Raw genomic sequence first — 18,121 nt, 5'->3', positions numbered from 1 at the left:
GAGATATCCTGGGTCCCTCTCTCCAGGGAGGTGGAGTGGAAGGGGGAGGGAGGCGGAGATATCCTGGGTCATTTCGGGAGGTCTCGGTATTGAGCCCTGAGGTACACCAGAGTCTCTGGAGAATAGGAGTGCAACTAAGATGGTCTCATGCAGGTTTGATTAGGTTTGTGATGACAGAACAGACAGCAGAAGCATAGCCATGTCCAGTTTAAATGGAGTTGACCCGACTTTATAGTATATTTTTACGCAGTGTCAGTTGATTTTAACTGAACGATTTCCCCAAATGCATTTCGGAAGATTCTTATTTTTTTTTATATACAGTGGGGAAAGAAGTATTTAGTCAGCCACCAATTGTGCAAGTTCTCCCACTTAAAAAGATGAGAGAGGCCTGTAATTTTCATCATAGGTACACGTCAACTATGACAGACAAATTGAGAGAAAAGAAATCCAGAAAATCACATTGTAGGATTTTTTATGAATTTATTTGCAAATTATGGTGGAAAATAAGTATTTGGTCACCTACAAACAAGCAAGATTTCTGGCTCTCACAGACCTGTAACTTCTTCTTTAAGAGGCTCCTCTGTCCTCCACTCGTTACCTGTATTAATGGCACCTGTTTGAACTTGTTATCAGTATAAAAGACACCTGTCCACAACCTCAAACAGTCACACTCCAAACTCCACTATGGCCAAGACCAAAGAGCTGTCAAAGGACACCAGAAACAAAATTGTAGACCTGCACCAGGCTGGGAAGACTGAATCTGCAATAGGTAAGCAGCTTGGTTTGAAGAAATCAACTGTGGGAGCAATTATTAGGAAATGGAAGACATACAAGACCACTGATAATCTCCCTCGATCTGGGGCTCCACGCAAGATCTCACCCCGTGGGTCAAAATGATCACAAGAACGGTGAGCAAAAATCCCAGAACCACACGGGGGACCTATTGAATGACCTGCAGAGAGCTGGGACCAAAGTAACAAAGCCTACCATCAGTAACACACTACGCCGCCAGGGACTCAAATCCTGCAGTGCCAGACGTGTCCCCCTGCTTAAGCCAGTACATGTCCAGGCCCGTCTGAAGTTTGCTAGAGTGCATTTGGATGATCCAGAAGAGGATTGGAAGAATGTCAGATGAAACCAAAATAGAACTTTTTGGTAAAAACTCAACTCGTCGTGTTTGGAGGACAAAGAATGCTGAGTTGCATCCAAAGAACACCATACCTACTGTGAAGCATGGGGGTGGAAACATCATTTTTTGGGGCTGTTTTTCTGCAAAGGGACCAGGACGACTGATCCGTGTAAAGGAAAGAATGAATGGGGCCATGTATCGTGAGATTTTGAGTGAAAACCCTCCTTCCATCAGCAAGGGCATTGAAGATGAAACGTGGCTGGGTCTTTCAGCATGACAATGATCCCAAACACACCGTCCGGGCAACGAAGGAGTGGCTTCGTAAGAAGCATTTCAAGGTCCTGGAGTGGCTCTAGCCAGTCTCCAGATCTCAACCCCATAGAAAATCTTTGGAGGGAGTTGAAAGTCTGTGTTGCCCAGCGACAGCCCCAAAACATCACTGCTCTAGAGGAGATCTTCATGGAGGAATGGGCCAAAATACCAGCAACAGTGTGTGAAAACCTTGTGAAGACTTACAGAAAACGTTTGACCTGTGTCATTGCCAACAAAGGGTATATAACAAAGTATTGAGAAACTTTTGTTATTGACCAAATACTTATTTTCCACCATAATTTGCAAATAAATTCATAAAAAATCCTACAATGTGAAACTTACAGGCCTCTCTCATCTTTTTAAGTGGGAGAACATGCACAATTGGTGGCTGACTAAATACTTTTTTCCCCCACTGTATACAGTATTTGATACACTGCCGATTTTGCAGGTTTTCCTACTTACAAAGCATGTTAGAGGTCTGTAATTTTTATCATAGGTACACTTCAACTGTGAGAGACGGAATCTAAAACAAAAATCCAGAAAATCACATTGTATGATTTTTAAGTAACCAACCAGTAAGAAATCCGGCTCATACAGACCTGTTAGTTTTTCTTTAAGAAGCCCTCCTGTTCTCCACTCATTACCTGTATTAACTGCACCTGTTTGAACTCGTTACCTGTATAAAAGACACCTGTCCACACACTCAATCAAACAGACTCCAACCTCTCCACAATGGCCAAGACCAGAGAGCTGTCTAAGGACATCATGGATAAAATTGTAGACCTGCACAAGGCTGGGATGGGCTACAGGACAATAGGCAAGCAGCTTGGTGAGGGAAAAAAGTATTTGATCCCCTGCTGATTTTGTACATTTGCCCACTGACAAAGAAATGATCAGTCTATAATTTTAATGGTAGGTTTATTTGAACAGTGAGAGACAGAATAACAACAAAAGAATCCAGAAAACGCATGTCAAAAATGTTATAAATTGATTTGCATTTTAATGAGGGAAATAAGTATTTGACCCCTCTCAATCAGAAAGATTTCTGGCTCCAGGTGTCTTTTATACAGGTAACGAGCTGAGATTAGGAGCACACTCTTAAAGGGAGTGCTCCTAATCTCAGTTTGTTACCTGTATAAAAGACACCTGTCCACAGAAGCAATCAATCAATCAGATACTCTCCACCATGGCCAAGACCAAAGAGCTCTCCAAGGATGTCAGGGACAAGATTGTAGACCTACACAAGGCTAGAATGGGCTACAAGACCATCGCCAAGCAGCTTGGTGAGAAGGTGACAACAGTTGGTGCGATTATTCGGAAATGGAAGAAACACAAAACAACTGTCAATCTCCCTCGGCCTGGTGCTCCATGCAAGATCTCACCTCGTGGAGTTGCAATGATCATGAGAACGGTGAGGAATCAGCCCAGAACTACACGGAAGGATCTTGTCAATGATCTCACGGCAGCTGGGACCATAGTCACCAAGAAAACAATTGGTAACACACTACGCCGTGAAGGACTGAAATCCTGCAGCGCCCGCAAGGTCCCCCTGCTCAAGAAAGCACATATACAGGGCCGTCTGAAGTTTGCCAATGAACATCTGAATGATTCAGAGGAGAACTGGGTGAAAGTGTTGTGGTCAGATGAGACCAAAATGGAGCTCTTTGGCATCAACTCAACTCGCCGTGTTTGGAGGAGGAATGCTGCCTATGACGCCAAGAACACCATCCCCACCGTCAAACATGGCGGTGGAAACATGCTTTGGGGGTGCTTTTCTGCTAAGGGCAACTTCACCGCATCAAAGGGACGATGGACGGGGCCATGTACCGTCAAATCTTGGGTGAGAACCTCCTTCCCTCAGCCAGCGCATTGAAAATGGGTCGTGGATGGGTATTCCAGCATGACAATGACCCAAAACATACGGCCAAGGCAACAAAGGAGTGGCTCAAGAAGAAGCATATTAAGGTCCTGGTGTGGCCTAGCCAGTCTCCAGACCTTAATCCCATAGAAAATATGTGGAGGAAGCTGAAGGTTCGAGTTGCCAAACGTCAGGCTCGAAACCTTAATGACTTGGAGAAGATCTGCAAAGAGGAGTGGGACTAAATCCCTCCTGAGATGTGTGCAAACCTGGTGGCCAACTACAAGAAACGTCTGACCTCTGTGATTGCCAACAAGGGTTTTGCCACCAAGTACTAAGTCATGTTTTGCAGAGGGGTCAAATACTTATTTCCCTCATTAAAATGCAAATCAATTTATAACATTTTTGACATGCGTTTTTCTGGATTTTGTTGTTGTTATTCTGTCTCTCACTGTTCAAATAAACCTACCATTAAAATTATAGACTGATCATGTCTTTGTCAGTGGGCAAACGTACAAAATCAGCAGGGGATCAAATACTTTTTTCCCTCACTGTATATGGAGTAGAAAATAACATGGCTATATACAGGGAGTACCAGTACTGAGTCGATGTGCAGGGGTACGAGGTAATTGAGGTAGCTATGTACAGTACATATAGGTAGGGATAAAGTGACTATCAGCAGCATATGTGGTGAGTGTGAAAGTGTGTGTGTGGTGTCAGTATGCTTGTGTGTTGCATGTTATGTGTGTGTTGGCGTATGTAGTGTCTCTGTGTGTGTGTTTGTTGGGGTGTCAGTGTGAGTGTGTCGGTACAGTCCACTGGTTGTGCATCGAGTCAGTGCAAGAGAGTTAGTGCAAAAAAGGGTCAAATCAGGTAGTCTGGGTAGCCATTTGATTAGCTATTTAGCAGTCTTGTTTATAAGTCTTATGGCTTGGGGGTAGAAGCTGTTCAGGGCCTTGCTGGTTCCAGACTTGGTGTGTTGGTACCACTTTCCGTGCAGTAGCAGAGATTAACAGTGTGGTTTGGGTGGCTGGAGTCTTTGTCAATTTTCTGGGCCTTCCTTTGACATCGCCTGTTATAGAGGTCCTGGATGGCAGGGAGCTCGACCCCAGTGTTGTACTAGGCCGTACACACTAACCTCTGTAGCGCCTTGCGGTCAGATGCCAAGCAGTTGCCATACCAAGTGGTGATGCAGCCAGTCAAGATGCTCTCGATGGTGCAGCTGTATAACTTTTTGAGGATCTGAGGGCCCATGCCAAATCTTTTCAACCTACTGAGGGGGAAGAGGCGGTGTCGTGCCCTCTTCATGACTGTGTTGGTGTGTTTGGACCATGATAGGTCCTTAGTGATGTGGACACTGAGGAACTTGAAGCTCTCGACCCGCTCCACTACAGCCCTGTGAATGGGGGCATGCTCGGCCCTCCGTTTCCTGTAGTTCATGATCAGCTCATTTGTCTTGCAGATGTTTAGGGAGAGGTTGTTGTCCTGGCACCACACTGCCAGGTCTATGACCTCCTCCCTATAAGCTGTCTCATCATTGTCAGTGATCAGGCCTACCACCGTTGTGTCGTCGGCAAACTCAATGATGGTTTGGAGTCGTGCGCGGCCACGCAGTCGTGGGTCAACAGGGAGAACAGGAGGGGACTAAGCACGTACCCCTGAGGGGCCCCGTGTGGAGGATGTGTTGTGGCGGATGTTTTTCTGCCTACCTTCACCACATGGGGGCGGCGTGTTAGGAAGTCCAGGATCCAGGTCAGCGCATGCTCTAAGTACGCGTCCTGGTAATCTGTCTGCGGCCTTGTGAATGTTAACCTGTTTAAAGGTCTTACAGCGGCTACGGAGAGCGTGATCACACAGTCGTCCGGAACAGCTGGTGCTCTCATGCATGGTTGTGTTGCTTGCCTCGATCGTCTGGTAGGCTCGTGTCACTGGGCAGTTCATGGCTGGGTTTCCCTTTTTTAATCTGTGATAGTTTGCAAGCCCTGACACATCCGACGAGCGTCAGAGCCGGTGTAGTAGGATTCGATCTTAGTCCTGTATTGAGCTTTACCTGTTTGATGGTTCGTCGGAGGGCATGGCGGGATTTCTTATAAGCCTCTGGGTTAGTGTCTCGCTCCTTTAAAGTGGCAGGTCTAGCCTTTAGCTCAGTGCAGATGTTGCCTGTAATCCATGGCTTCTGGTTGGTATATGTACGTACGGTCACTGTGGGGACGACATCGTCGATTCACTTATTAATGGAGCTGTTGACTGATGTGGTAAACCCCTGAATCCCGGAACATATTCCAGTCTGTGCTAGCGAGACAGTTCTGTAGCTTAGCATCCGCTTCATCGGACCACTTCCGAATTAAGCATGTCACTGGTACTTCCTGTTCTTGCTTGTAAGCAGAAATCAGGAGGATAGACTTATGGTCAGATTTGACAGATGGAGGGAGAGGGAGAGCTTTTTATGTGTCTCTGCGTGTGGTGTAAAGGTGATCTAGAGTTTTTTTCCCCCTCTAGTTTCATAGGTGACATACTGGTAGAAATTAGGTCAAATGGATTTCAGTTTTCCTGCATTAAAATGTACAAGTATAAAGGAGTTAGTTCTGTGGTAAAATGGACTGATGGCTGATAGGATGGAGCTAAGGGGGTTGCCATGACACTCCCACAAAGATTTTCCACACGGCTGCATCAGTTACGGCTTAGCGCCCCACTTTTTGGAACCAGACTCTATTCTTGCCAGTGTCAGAGTTAATCTTACCCCCGTAATGAAGGGATACATAAGGGTCTCTGTTCTTAGCCCCGTAATGAAGGGATACATAAGGGTCTCTGTTCTTACCCCCGTAATGAAGGCATATATAAATAAGAGTCTCTATTCTTACCCCCCTAATGAATGCATACATGAGTCTCTATTCTTATCCCCCTAATGAAGGCATACATAAGAGCCGGTGTCAGAGTTAATGAGGGCCCTGCTCCTCTCTGCAGACACACATTGAGGGAAGACAGCCACAGTGCGCCTCCTCCATTGTCTTCCCCCCCTGCTCTGCCTTCCCCACTGGGCGAGATATTTGTTCCACATCGCCAGGCCGCTAGAATAGAGTCTGAGAGAGTACCTGTGTCGGAGAGGAGGCTGAGTCACTTTCCCATCTTCCTATTTGAGACGTGGATATGTAGAAGAGATACTAGTGTTGGGACCTAGCGATGGCATTGAGGGTGATACAGATTATAATCCTCAATAGTTACAGATTAACCACTTGACATTTATTTGATGCTTGACTAGAATAATCCTCAATTACAGATTAACCACTTGACATCTCTTTGATGCTTGAATAGAATAATCCTCAATAGTTACAGATTAACCATTTGACATCACTTTGATGCTTGAATAGAATAATCCTCAATAGTTACAGATTAACCACTTGACATCTCTTTAACGGGTGACTAGAATAATCCTCAATAGTTACAGATTAACCACTTGACATCTCTTTGATGCTTGAATAGAATAATCCTCAATAGTTACAGATTAACCACTTGACATCTCTTTGATGCTTGAATAGAATAATCCTCAATAGTTACAGATTAACCACTTGACATCTCTTTGATGCTTGAATAGAATAATCCTCAATAGTTACAGATTAACCACTTGACATCTCTTTGATGCTTGAATAGAATAATCCTCAATAGTTACAGATTAACCACTTGACATCTCTTTAACGGGTGACTAGAATAATCCTCAATAGTTACAGATTAACCATGCAGTGCCTTAGACCACTGCGCCACTCGGGAGGCCATATCAAGAAGCTGATTAAACAGCATGGTCATTACACAGATGCACCTTGTGCTGGGGACAATAAAAGGCCATTCTAAAATGTGCAGTTTTGTCACACAACACAATGCCACAGATGTCTCAAGTTTTGAGGGAGCATGCAATTGGCATGCTGACTGCAGGAATGTCCAACAGAGCTGTTGCCAGATAATTTAATGTTCATTTCTCTACCATAAGCCGCCTCCAACGTCATTTTAGAGAATTTGGCAGTACGTCCAACCGGCCTCACAACCACAGACCACGTGTAACCACGCCAGCCCAGGACCTCCCCATCCGGCTTCTTTACCTGCGGGATCGTCTGAGACCAGCCACCCGGACAGCTGATGAAACTGAGGAGTATTTCTGTCTGTAATAAAGACATTTTGTGGGGAGAAACTCATTCTGATTGGCTGGGCCCTGCTCCCAAGTGGGTGGGCCTATGCCCTCCCAGGCCTACTCATGGCTGCGCCCCTGCCCAGTCATGTGAAATTCATAGATTAGGGCCTAATGAATTTGTTTAAATTGACTGATTTCCTTCTATGAACTGTAACTCAGTAAAATCGTTGAAATTGTTGCATGTTGCGTTTATTTTTGTTAATCGTTCTTTTTCCTATCTTGGGTATAATTCAAAATGTGCATTTCAGAGTGGCTGCAAGCAATCTTAAATTATTCTGCTTACATATTTGTTAGTGAAACCAGAAAGTGGTGTGGTAATCGAAGGGATATCAGCATGAGCCCTTATAATTGTGATCAATGTTAATAGTGTTTTCATTACGCCACATAGCCACAAAGAGGCTATGACACCCAGCTCCTTTAATGAGGAAAATTCGTTTTTTTCTCGAATAAAAAAAACGTAAAGATTGATTGCTTAAAAGCTATTTTCTTTTGAGAATCCATTAGCAAGAGCCATTTTTCCCCAGCTTTGACATGTTGTCTTTGAGCAGATTTTTATTGCCCAAGATGCATGATTCTAGGGTCCAGTTCTTTGTAGACCGGACCCCTTTTTGAGGAACGTTGCGGGCAGAAAAATGAATTAATACCAGCCACTTAAATCCCCCAGAATTGATTGTGGCCAATTGGCTAGACTCTGAGATGTATGATGGGGGTGATACTTTTGGGAATTGTACATCTGCATATGTTAGCCTTCACTTGCTTATTGAGCCCCCTGGTTGATTTACATCAGATGGCGATGCATTAACAGTAATGAATTGGTTGTCCAGAGCACAAGGTTAGCCATGAAATCAGAAACGACTACAGGAGATACCAAGGGAGTAAAAAGACGAGGAAACGTAGCCAAGCAGGAGAAGGTCCGACAGAATTCACTCAGTTAATGTAAAGTTTCATTGTTGTGGATTGTACAGAGATGCTCAAGGAAGCTGAATTAAAAGACTCCCAATCAATCAGTAATGACATAGCATAGTAATGTGCCTTCAATTGGGAACTTCTACCGCTCACTCTTGGACAACATGTGTAGTAGAATCTGATGTTTGTGTGTACAGTACTGTGTATGGTCATATACAGTGGGGGAAAAAAGTATTTAGTCAGCCACCAATTGTGCAAGTTCTCCCACTTAAAAAGATGAGAGAGGCCTGTAATTTTCATCATAGGTACACGTCAACTATGACAGACAAATTGAGAAAAAGAAATCCAGAGAATCACATTGTAGGATTTTTTATGAATTTATTTGCAAATTATGGTGGAAAATAAGTATTTGGTCACCTACAAACAAGCAAGATATCTGGCTCTCACAGACCTGTAACTTCTTCTTTAAGAGGCTCCTCTGTCCTCCACTCGTTACCTGTATTAATGGCACCTGTTTGAACTTGTTATCAGTATAAAGACACCTGTCCACAACCTCAAACAGTCACACTCCAAACTCCACTATGGCCAAGACCAAAGAGCTGTCAAAGGACACCAGAAACAAAATTGTAGACCTGCACCAGGCTGGGAAGACTGAATATGCAATAGGTAAGCAGCTTGGTTTGAAGAAATCAACTGTGGGAGCAATTATTAGGAAATGGAAGACATACAAGACCACTGATAATCTCCCTCGATCTGGGGCTCCACGCAAGATCTCACCCCGTGGGGTCAAAATTATCACAAGAACGGTGAGCAAAAATCCCAGAACCACACGGGGGGACCTAGTGAATGACCTGCAGAGAGCTGGGACCAAAGTAACAAAGCCTACCATCAGTAACACACTACGCCGCCAAGGACTCAAATCCTGCAGTGCCAGACGTGTCCCCCTGCTTAAGCCAGTACATGTCCAGGCCCGTCTGAAGTTTGCTAGAGTGCATTTGGATGATCCAGAAGAGGATTGGGAGAATGTCATATGGTCAGATGAAACCAAAATATAACTTTTTGGTAAAAACTCAACTCGTCGTGTTTGGAGGACAAAGAATGCTGAGTTGCATCCAAAGAACACCATACCTACTGTGAAGCATGGGGGTGGAAACATCATGCTTTGGGGCTGTTTTTCTGCAAAGGGACCAGGACGACTGATCCGTGTAAAGGAAAGAATGAATGGGGCCATGTATCGTGAGATTTTGAGTGAAAACCTCCTTCCATCAGCAAGGGCATTGAAGATGAAACGTGGCTGGGTCTTTCAGCATGACAATGATCCCAAACACACCTCCCGGGCAACGAAGGAGTGGCTTCGTAAAGAAGCATTTCAAGGTCCTGGAGTGGCCTAGCCAGTCTCCAGATCTCAACCCCATAGAAAATCTTTGGAGGGAGTTGAAAGTCTGTGTTGCCCAGCGACAGCCCCAAAACATCACTGCTCTAGAGGAGATCTGCATGGAGGAATGGGCCAAAATACCAGCAACAGTGTGTGAAAACCTTGTGAAGACTTACAGAAAACGTTTGACCTGTGTCATTGCCAACAAAGGGTATATAACAAAGTATTGAGAAACTTTTGTTATTGACCAAATACTTATTTTCCACCATAATTTGCAAATAAATTCATAAAAAATCCTTCAATGTGATTTTCTGGAATTTTTTTTCTCATTTTGTCTGTCATAGTTGACGTGTACATATGATGAAAATTACAGGCCTCTCTCATCTTTTTATGTGGGTGAACTTGCACAATTGGTGGCTGACTAAATACTTTTTTTCCCCACTGTATCATAAGCACATTGAACTACCAGTAGACTGATAGCAGCCTAATGATTTGTGCATTGGGTTTACTGCTTCACATTGGTGGTTTAATGCATCACCTTAGCTTTGATTTGGCTAGAAGCACTTTTCCCATCAATAGATGTGGTACATTGTAGTGTTCCCACAGTCTAGGTCCTGTCCCTTGACTGTAATATAAAGGTCTAGGTCCTGTCCCTTGACTGTAATATAAAGGTCCTGTCCCTTGACTGTAATATAAAGGTCCTGTCCCTTGACTGTAATATAAAGGTCCTGTCCCTTGACTGTAATATAAAGGTCCTGTCCCTTGACTGGTAATATAAAGGTCCTGTCCCTTGACTGTAATATAAAGGTCTAGGTCCTGTCCCTTGACTGTAATATAAATGTCCTGTCCCTTGACTGTAATATAAAGGTCTAGGTCCTGTCCCTTGACTGTAATATAAAGGTCCTGTCCCTTGACTGTAATATAAAGGTCTAGGTCCTGTCCCTTGACTGTAATATAAAGGTCCTGTCCCTTGACTGTAATATAAAGGTCCTGTCCCTTGACTGTAATATAAAGGTCCTGTCCCTTGACTGTAATATAAAGATCCTGTCCCTTGACTGTAATATAAAGGTCTAGGCCCTGTCCCTTGACTGTAATATAAAGGTCTAGGTCCTGTCCCTTGACTGTAATATAAAGGTCTAGGCCCTGTCCCTTGACTGTAATATAAAGGTCTAGGTCCTGTCCCTTGACTGTAATATAAAGGTCCTATCCCTTGACTGTAATATAAAGGTCCTGTCCCTTGACTGTAATATAAAGGTCTAGGTCCTGTCCCTTGACTGTAATATAAAGGTCCTGTCCCTTGACTGTAATATAAAGGTCCTGTCCCTTGACTGTAATATAAAGGTCTAGGTCCTGTCCCTTGACTGTAATATAAAGGTCTAGGTCCTGTCCCTTGACTGTAATATAAAGGTCCTGTCCCTTGACTGTAATATAAAGGTCTAGGTCCTGTCCCTTGACTGTAATATAAAGGTCTAGGTCCTGTCCCTTGACTGTAATATAAAGGTCCTGTCCCTTGACTGTAATATAAAGGTCCTGTCCCTTGACTGTAATATAAAGGTCCTGTCCCTTGACTGTAATATAAAGGTCCTGTCCCTTGACTGTAATATAAAGGTCTAGGTCCTGTCCCTTGACTGTAATATAAAGGTCCTGTCCCTTGACTGTAATATAAAGGTCTAGGTCCTGTCCCTTGACTGTAATATAAAGGTCTAGGCCCTGTCCCTTGACTGTAATATAAAGGTCCTGTCCCTTGACTGTAATATAAAGGTCTAGGTCCTGTCCCTTGACTGTAATATAAAGGTCCTGTCCCTTGACTGTAATATAAAGGTCCTGTCCCTTGACTGTAATATAAAGGTCTAGGTCCTGTCCCTTGACTGTAATATAAAGGTCTAGGTCCTGTCCCTTGACTGTAATATAAAGGTCCTGTCCCTTGACTGTAATATAAAGGTCTAGGTCCTGTCCCTTGACTGTAATATAAAGGTCTAGGTCCTGTCCCTTGACTGTAATATAAAGGTCCCGTCCCTTGACTGTAATATAAAGGTCTAGGCCCTGTCCCTTGACTGTAATATAAAGGTCCTGTCCCTTGACTGTAATATAAAGGTCCTGTCCCTTGACTGTAATATAAAGGTCTAGGTCCTGTCCCTTGACTGTAATATAAAGGTCTAGGTCCTGTCCCTTGACTGTAATATAAAGGTCCTGTCCCTTGACTGTAATATAAAGGTCTAGGTCCTGTCCCTTGACTGTAATATAAAGGTCTAGGTCCTGTCCCTTGACTGTAATATAAAGGTCCTGTCCCTTGACTGTAATATAAAGGTCCTGTCCCTTGACTGTAATATAAAGGTCCTGTCCCTTGACTGTAATATAAATGTCTTGTCCCTGTCCCTTGACTGTAATATAAAGGTCTAGGTCCTGTCCCTTGACTGTAATAAAAAGGTCTAGGCCCTGTCCCTTGACTGTAATATAAAGGTCTAGGTCCTGTCCCTTGACTGTAATATAAAGGTCCTGTCCCTTGACTGTAATATAAAGGTCTAGTCCCTGTCCCTTGACTGTAATATAAAGGTCTAGGTCCTGTCCCTTGACTGTAATAAAAAGGTCTAGGCCCTGTCCCTTGACTGTAATATAAAGGTCTAGGTCCTGCCCCTTGACTGTAATATAAAGGTCCTGTCCCTTGACTGTAATATAAAGGTCCTGTCCCTTGACTGTAATATAAAAGTGAACCTTATCCCTGCTGTGGGGACAATGATTTTACAGTCTCTTGGTTTGTGTGAATTCCTTATTTTACTGTCTTGTATTTAACGTCCTCTTCCTCCTTGTCTTGCAGGTCATGCAATATTCAAGCTCACACACCTCAGCAACCACGACTACAAGCCCCTGTATTTTGAGTCTGATGCTGCTACTGTCAATGAGATCGTGCTGAAGGTGAGTAATGGGGTGGGTCGCTGTGCCTTTTGCTTCCACGTCACATGGAAATACGTTGTTTTACCTCTTCATGTACTTTACAAAGTCAGGTCTGCAGGGTACAAGTCACTATTGACAGATATTGACAGTTGTACTATATTATTATGCAGTCTCCCACATACCCGTAGGGTTAAAAAACCTAATTGTATGCGCACTCAGAGATGCAAATATGAAATATCCTATTAAAAATGTAGATTAAGGCCGTGAGGCATTTTTACCACATCGGCCTATGATAATTCAACTGTAACCATTAAAATACGGAAGATAATGATACTCTCTTTAATTAGTGTTACTGATGATTAATTGACTTTTAAGGACTTTTCCGTAATAAGTCTTGAAAGTGGAGCATGGGAGAGCATCTCCTGAAGGGCAGGTGGGGTGAAGGTTGAAGTCCAGGGCAGGTGGGGTGCAGGTTGCAGGCCAGGGAAGGTGGGGTGCAGGTTGAAGGGCGGTGACGTGAGGTGAAGGTTGAAGGGCAGTTAGGGTGAAAATTGAAGGGCAGTTAGGGTGAAAATTGAAGGGCAGTTAGGGTGAAAATTTGAAGGGCAGTTAGGGTGAAGATTGAAGGGCAGGTGGGGTGCAGGTTGCAGGCCAGGGAAGGTGGGGTGCAGGTTGCAGGCCTGGGAAGGTGGTGTGAAGATTGATGGTCAGGGCAGGTGGGGTGAAAATTGAAGGCTGGTGGGGTGAAGGTTGAAGGCCAGGTGGGGTGAAAAGTTGAAAGTCAGGGTGGGTGGGGTGAAGGTTGAAGGCCAGGGCAGGTGGGGTGAAGATTGAAGGTCAGGGTGGGTGGGTGGGGTGAAGGCCAGGGCAGGGCAGGTGGGGTGCATGTTGAAAGTCAGAGCAGGTGGGGTGAAAATTGCAGGTAATTGTGAGGACTCTAGTTACCTACTCTCAGGGGACAGGGCTTTCAGTAGCATGTCATCACTGTGGCTCGGTGGAGGCATGTCACCGGGGTTGGCAGGTGTGACCCATGAGCTGGCGGTTGGATAAGTGCCCTTATCCTGATGATTCCATCTCGGGAAATCTCAGCGGGCCCGGAGTTGACCCCTGGGGTATTCCTTTTGAGTGTGACCACACATTGCAGGGAATAATGCTTTCATTACTACAAGTCACTGTGGCCTGGGGGTTTAAAAAGAAGGGCAGGATATCGGGGAGACCTCCGTATAAAGCAGGTGAGAGAAACAAACATTAGTACTTTACAGCAACAATATTTCTCTTGAGTATTTTGAATGTTCATCTGATCCAAACTCATACCCCTCATATCTGTTGTTTGGAACGGACCCCCTCGCTTCCCACCATCATAAAAGGTATAGTCACACACATCACAGCTGCCTCCCATGAGGCACATTATAACCAAACACCAGACCATATTAAAAAAAAATTACCTGAGTGTGAACGTTTTGGTCCGAAGCACAGGGTTTCCATGTGAATGCCAAGGATTTTACTAGCCATGAAATTATTGACAGCATGTTTATGCATTTACCAATAAAACATCATGGATGAGGAGGATCCCACAGGGCGTGGTAATTCCGCCTTTAAAACGAGTCTTTTGAAGTATCCCTTCTCTCTCTTAAGGCTTAGCTTATTATATCTCAGGTCTAGGCATTAAACCTCCATTAAAATTATCTACGTTATCTTCGCCTCAGATCTCCCAGCTCATAAGTCTGCCGTTTATGAGCTGTCCGTGTTTCTCCTTAAATAGCATATGTTCCCATTTAGTGACATCTACTGGATGTAACGAGACATCAGGGTGTCATCCTGACTGTCAGTCATCTGGTGTCCCATGCCACTTGAAAAAGCAATATGTCCTGCTTTTTGGATTTTCAAATTGATTATTAATTGTGACTATTTGACATTTGACCATCCCATCAACACCAATACGTTTTTTTCTGTGTGAAAAATAACCAATTGTACAAGCTACAGTGGGGGAAGTATTTAGTCAGCCACCAATTGTGCAAGTTCTCCCACTTAAAAAGATGAGAGAGGCCTGTAATTTTCATCATAGGTACACGTCAACTATGACAGACAAAATGAGAAAAATAATCCAGAAAATCAAATTGTAAGATTTTTTAATGAATTTATTTGCAAATTATGGTGGAAAATAAGTATTTGGTCAATAACAAAAGTTTCTCAATACTTTGTTATATACCCTTTGTTGGCAATGACACAGGTCAAACGTTTTCTGTAAGTCTTCACAAGGTTTTCACACACTGTTGCTGGTATTTTGGCCCATTCCTCCATGCAGATCTCCTCTAGAGCAGTGATGTTTTGGGGCTGTCGCTGGGCAACACAGACTTTCAACTCCCTCCAAAGATTTTCTATGGGGTTGAGATCTGGAGACTGGCTAGGCCACTCCAGGACCTTGAAATGATTCTTACGAAGCCACTCCTTTGTTGTCCGGGCGGTGTGTTTGGGATCATTGTCATGCTGAAAGACCCAGCCACGTTTCATCTTCAATGCCCTTGCTGATGGAAGGAGGTTTTCACTCAAAATCTCACGATACATGGCCCCATTCATTCTTTCCTTTACACGGATCAGTCGTCCTGGTCCCTTTGCAGAAAAACAGCCCCAAAGCATGATGTTTCCACCCCCATGCTTCACAGTAGGTATGGTGTTCTTTGGATGCAACTCAGCATTCTTTGTCCTCCAAACACGACGAGTTGAGTTTTTACCAAAAAGTTCTATTTTGGTTTCATCTGACCATATGACATTCTCCCAATCCTCTTCTGGATCATCCAAATGCACTCTAGCAAACTTCAGACGGGCCTGGACATGTACTGGCTTAAGCAGGGGGGACACGTCTGGCACTGCAGGATTTGAGTCCCTGGCGGCGTAGTGTGTTACTGATGGTAGGCTTTGTTACTTTGGTCCCAGCTCTCTGCAGGTCATTCACTAGGTCCCCCTGTGTGGTTCGGGGATTTTTGCTCACCGTTCTTGTGATCATTTTGACCCCACGGGGTGAGATCTTGCGTGGAGCCCCAGATCGAGGGAGATTATCAGTGGTCTTGTATGTCTTCCATTTCCTAATAATTGCTCCCACAGTTGATTTCTCTCAAACCAAGCTGCTTACCTATTGCAGATGCAGTCTTCCCAGCCTGGTGCAGGTCTACAATTTTGTTTCTGGTGTCATTTGACAGCTCTTTGGTCTTGGCCATAGTGGAGTTTGTAGTGTGACTGTTTGAGGTTGTGGACAGGTGTCTTTTATACTGATAACAAGTTCAAACAGGTGCCATTAATACAGGTAACGAGTGGAGGACAGAGGAGCCTCTTAAAGAAGAAGTTACAGGTCTGTGAGAGCCAGAAATCTTGCTTGTTTGTAGGTGACCAAATACTTATTTTCCACCATAATTTGCAAATAAATTCATTAAAAATCCTACAATGTGATTTTCTGGAGAAAAAAAATCTCAATTTGTCTGTCATAGTTGAGGTGTACCTATGATGAAAATTACAGGCCTCTGTCATCTTTTTAAGTGGGAGAACTTGCACAATTGGTGGCTGACTAAATACTTTTTTCCCCCACTGTATGTAGCGTAGTATACGTATATTTCTACATATTATTGTAATTGAAACACTACCCACAATCCCTTGTTTTTCATTCTCAGGTGAACTACATCCTGGAGTCTCGGGCCAGCACGTCGCGGGCGGAATACTTTGCCCAGAAGCAACGTAAACTGAGCCGGCGCACCAGTTTCAGCTTTCAGAAGGAGAAGAAGTCAGGTCAGTAGAGGAGAAGCCCTGGAGCCACTGTCTGGAGCCCCGGCCCTGGAGCCTGGACCATGGAGCCACTGTCTGGAGCCTGGACCCTGGAGCCACTGTCTTGAGCCCGGACCCTGGAGCCACTGTCTGGAGCCCGGACCCTGGAGCCACTGTCTGGAGCCTGGACCCTGGAGCCACTGTCTGGAGCCTGGACCATGGAGCCACTGTCTGGAGCCTGGACCATGGAGCCACTGTCTGGAGCCCGGACCCTGGAGCCACTGTCTGGAGCCCGGACCCTGGAGCCACTGTCTGGAGCCCGGACCCTGGAGCCACTGTCTGGAGCCTGGACCATGGAGCCACTGTCTGGAGCCCGGACCCTGGAGACCGGACCCTGGAGCCACTGTCTGGAGCCCGGACCCTGGAGCCACTGTCTGGAGCCCGGACCCTGGAGCCACTGTCTGGAGCCTGACTGACTTGACTCGCACAGTGAGGCTGAACACAGCAGAGGGAGCTGAAGGCCAAGGGAAGAGTGTCACAATCAAAGAGATAGAATAGAGGAAGAGATTATAAGGAATAAAAAGAGAGGGAGGTCATGGCTGCAGGAAGATGTTTTTGGTTGGGGGGGCAGGAAGATGTTTTTGGTTGGGGGGGCAGGAAGATGTTTTTGGTTGGGGGGGCAGGAAGATGTTTTTGGTTGGGGGGGCGGGAAGATGTTTTTGGTTGGGGGGCAGGAAGATGTTTTTGGTTGGGGGGGCAGGAAGATAGTTTTTGGTTGGGGGGAAGATGTTTTTGGTTGGGGGGCAGGAAGATAGTTTTTGGTTGGGGGCGAGATGTTTTTGGTTGGGGGGGTTAGTTCTCTGCTCATACAGTAATAAAGGCCTAGTTCACTAATTTTGTGGAAAATATATTTGTATTATTATTTTATTTAGATTTATCAGGGGGTACTGCAGTATCCTTACTTCTGTGGCTATGAGGGAGATGCATCATGGTCCTAGATGATTAAAGAGCTGCCTCTTAAACGCCCATGTCTTCACAGAAGGGTCTCCACTCGTCAGCCATATCAGAGCTAAAGTTAACTTTGTCCTTTTACGAATGTGCAGACATAGAAAACAAGAAAAAGCGGGACTTGTAATCCTCTTCTGAAAGAGATGAAGGAATGCAACTCATCCCCCCCTGTTGTCATCAATCCCATGAACTCTGGACGGGTCAGAGGACCACGGTGTTGCGTTAACACCAGTGTCAATCAACTAAACCTTGTTCATCCACTGCCTACAAATCAATTCTACATTTTAGTGTCGAATGCATACCGATGGCTCGAGTGAAAACCGAAGGCATCAGGACAATGAAAATACTAAATCCCTCGCTTCTACTCTTCTCTATGTATCAAGATGTAAACTTAATCAGACTTATGTTGTACATTGGTATGTAAAGGGAACATCCTTGCATTTTTATTTGTATATAGATAACGATTACATTCAGGGTTAATTAAATGATATGACGAAACCTGCTTTGGCCATAGTACATTCAGTGCCTGAAACCTTTAAAATAGGGGCTCACTACCAATCAATGCCAGTTCTGCTGAGTTGCTGTGATTATGTAAGCAAGGCATTTCCATACTTTCGAGTCTGAAAGAAAACTCTCAAAACTACTTATTGTGAGCAAAGGTAGCGAGGGGTTAGGAAGGGGTACGACCTGACAGATTTTTATGATTTA

At 44.6% G+C, this 18,121-nt stretch overlaps 1 protein-coding gene across 1 annotated transcript in view; it reads left to right on the top strand.

The window, feature by feature from the left end:
• mapkap1 (MAPK associated protein 1) overlaps positions 1-17,051 on the top strand; it is a 102,371-nt gene extending 85,320 nt beyond the window's left edge. Inside the window, exons 10-11 of the mRNA XM_041897337.2 lie at positions 12,576-12,673; positions 16,315-17,051. Of these exons, the coding sequence (XP_041753271.1) occupies positions 12,576-12,673; positions 16,315-16,437 (221 nt within the window). The 3' untranslated portion in view covers positions 16,438-17,051. The remainder of the gene's footprint in view (positions 1-12,575; positions 12,674-16,314) is intronic.
• Positions 17,052-18,121: the final 1,070 nt, after the last annotated feature.

This window comes from Coregonus clupeaformis, chromosome 15 (genome assembly GCF_020615455.1).
Source record: "Coregonus clupeaformis isolate EN_2021a chromosome 15, ASM2061545v1, whole genome shotgun sequence".
In the NCBI taxonomy this organism is placed as follows: domain Eukaryota; kingdom Metazoa; phylum Chordata; class Actinopteri; order Salmoniformes; family Salmonidae; genus Coregonus; species Coregonus clupeaformis.
Note: the sequence above shows the minus strand (reverse complement) of the source record. Positions and strands in the feature narration are given on the sequence as shown.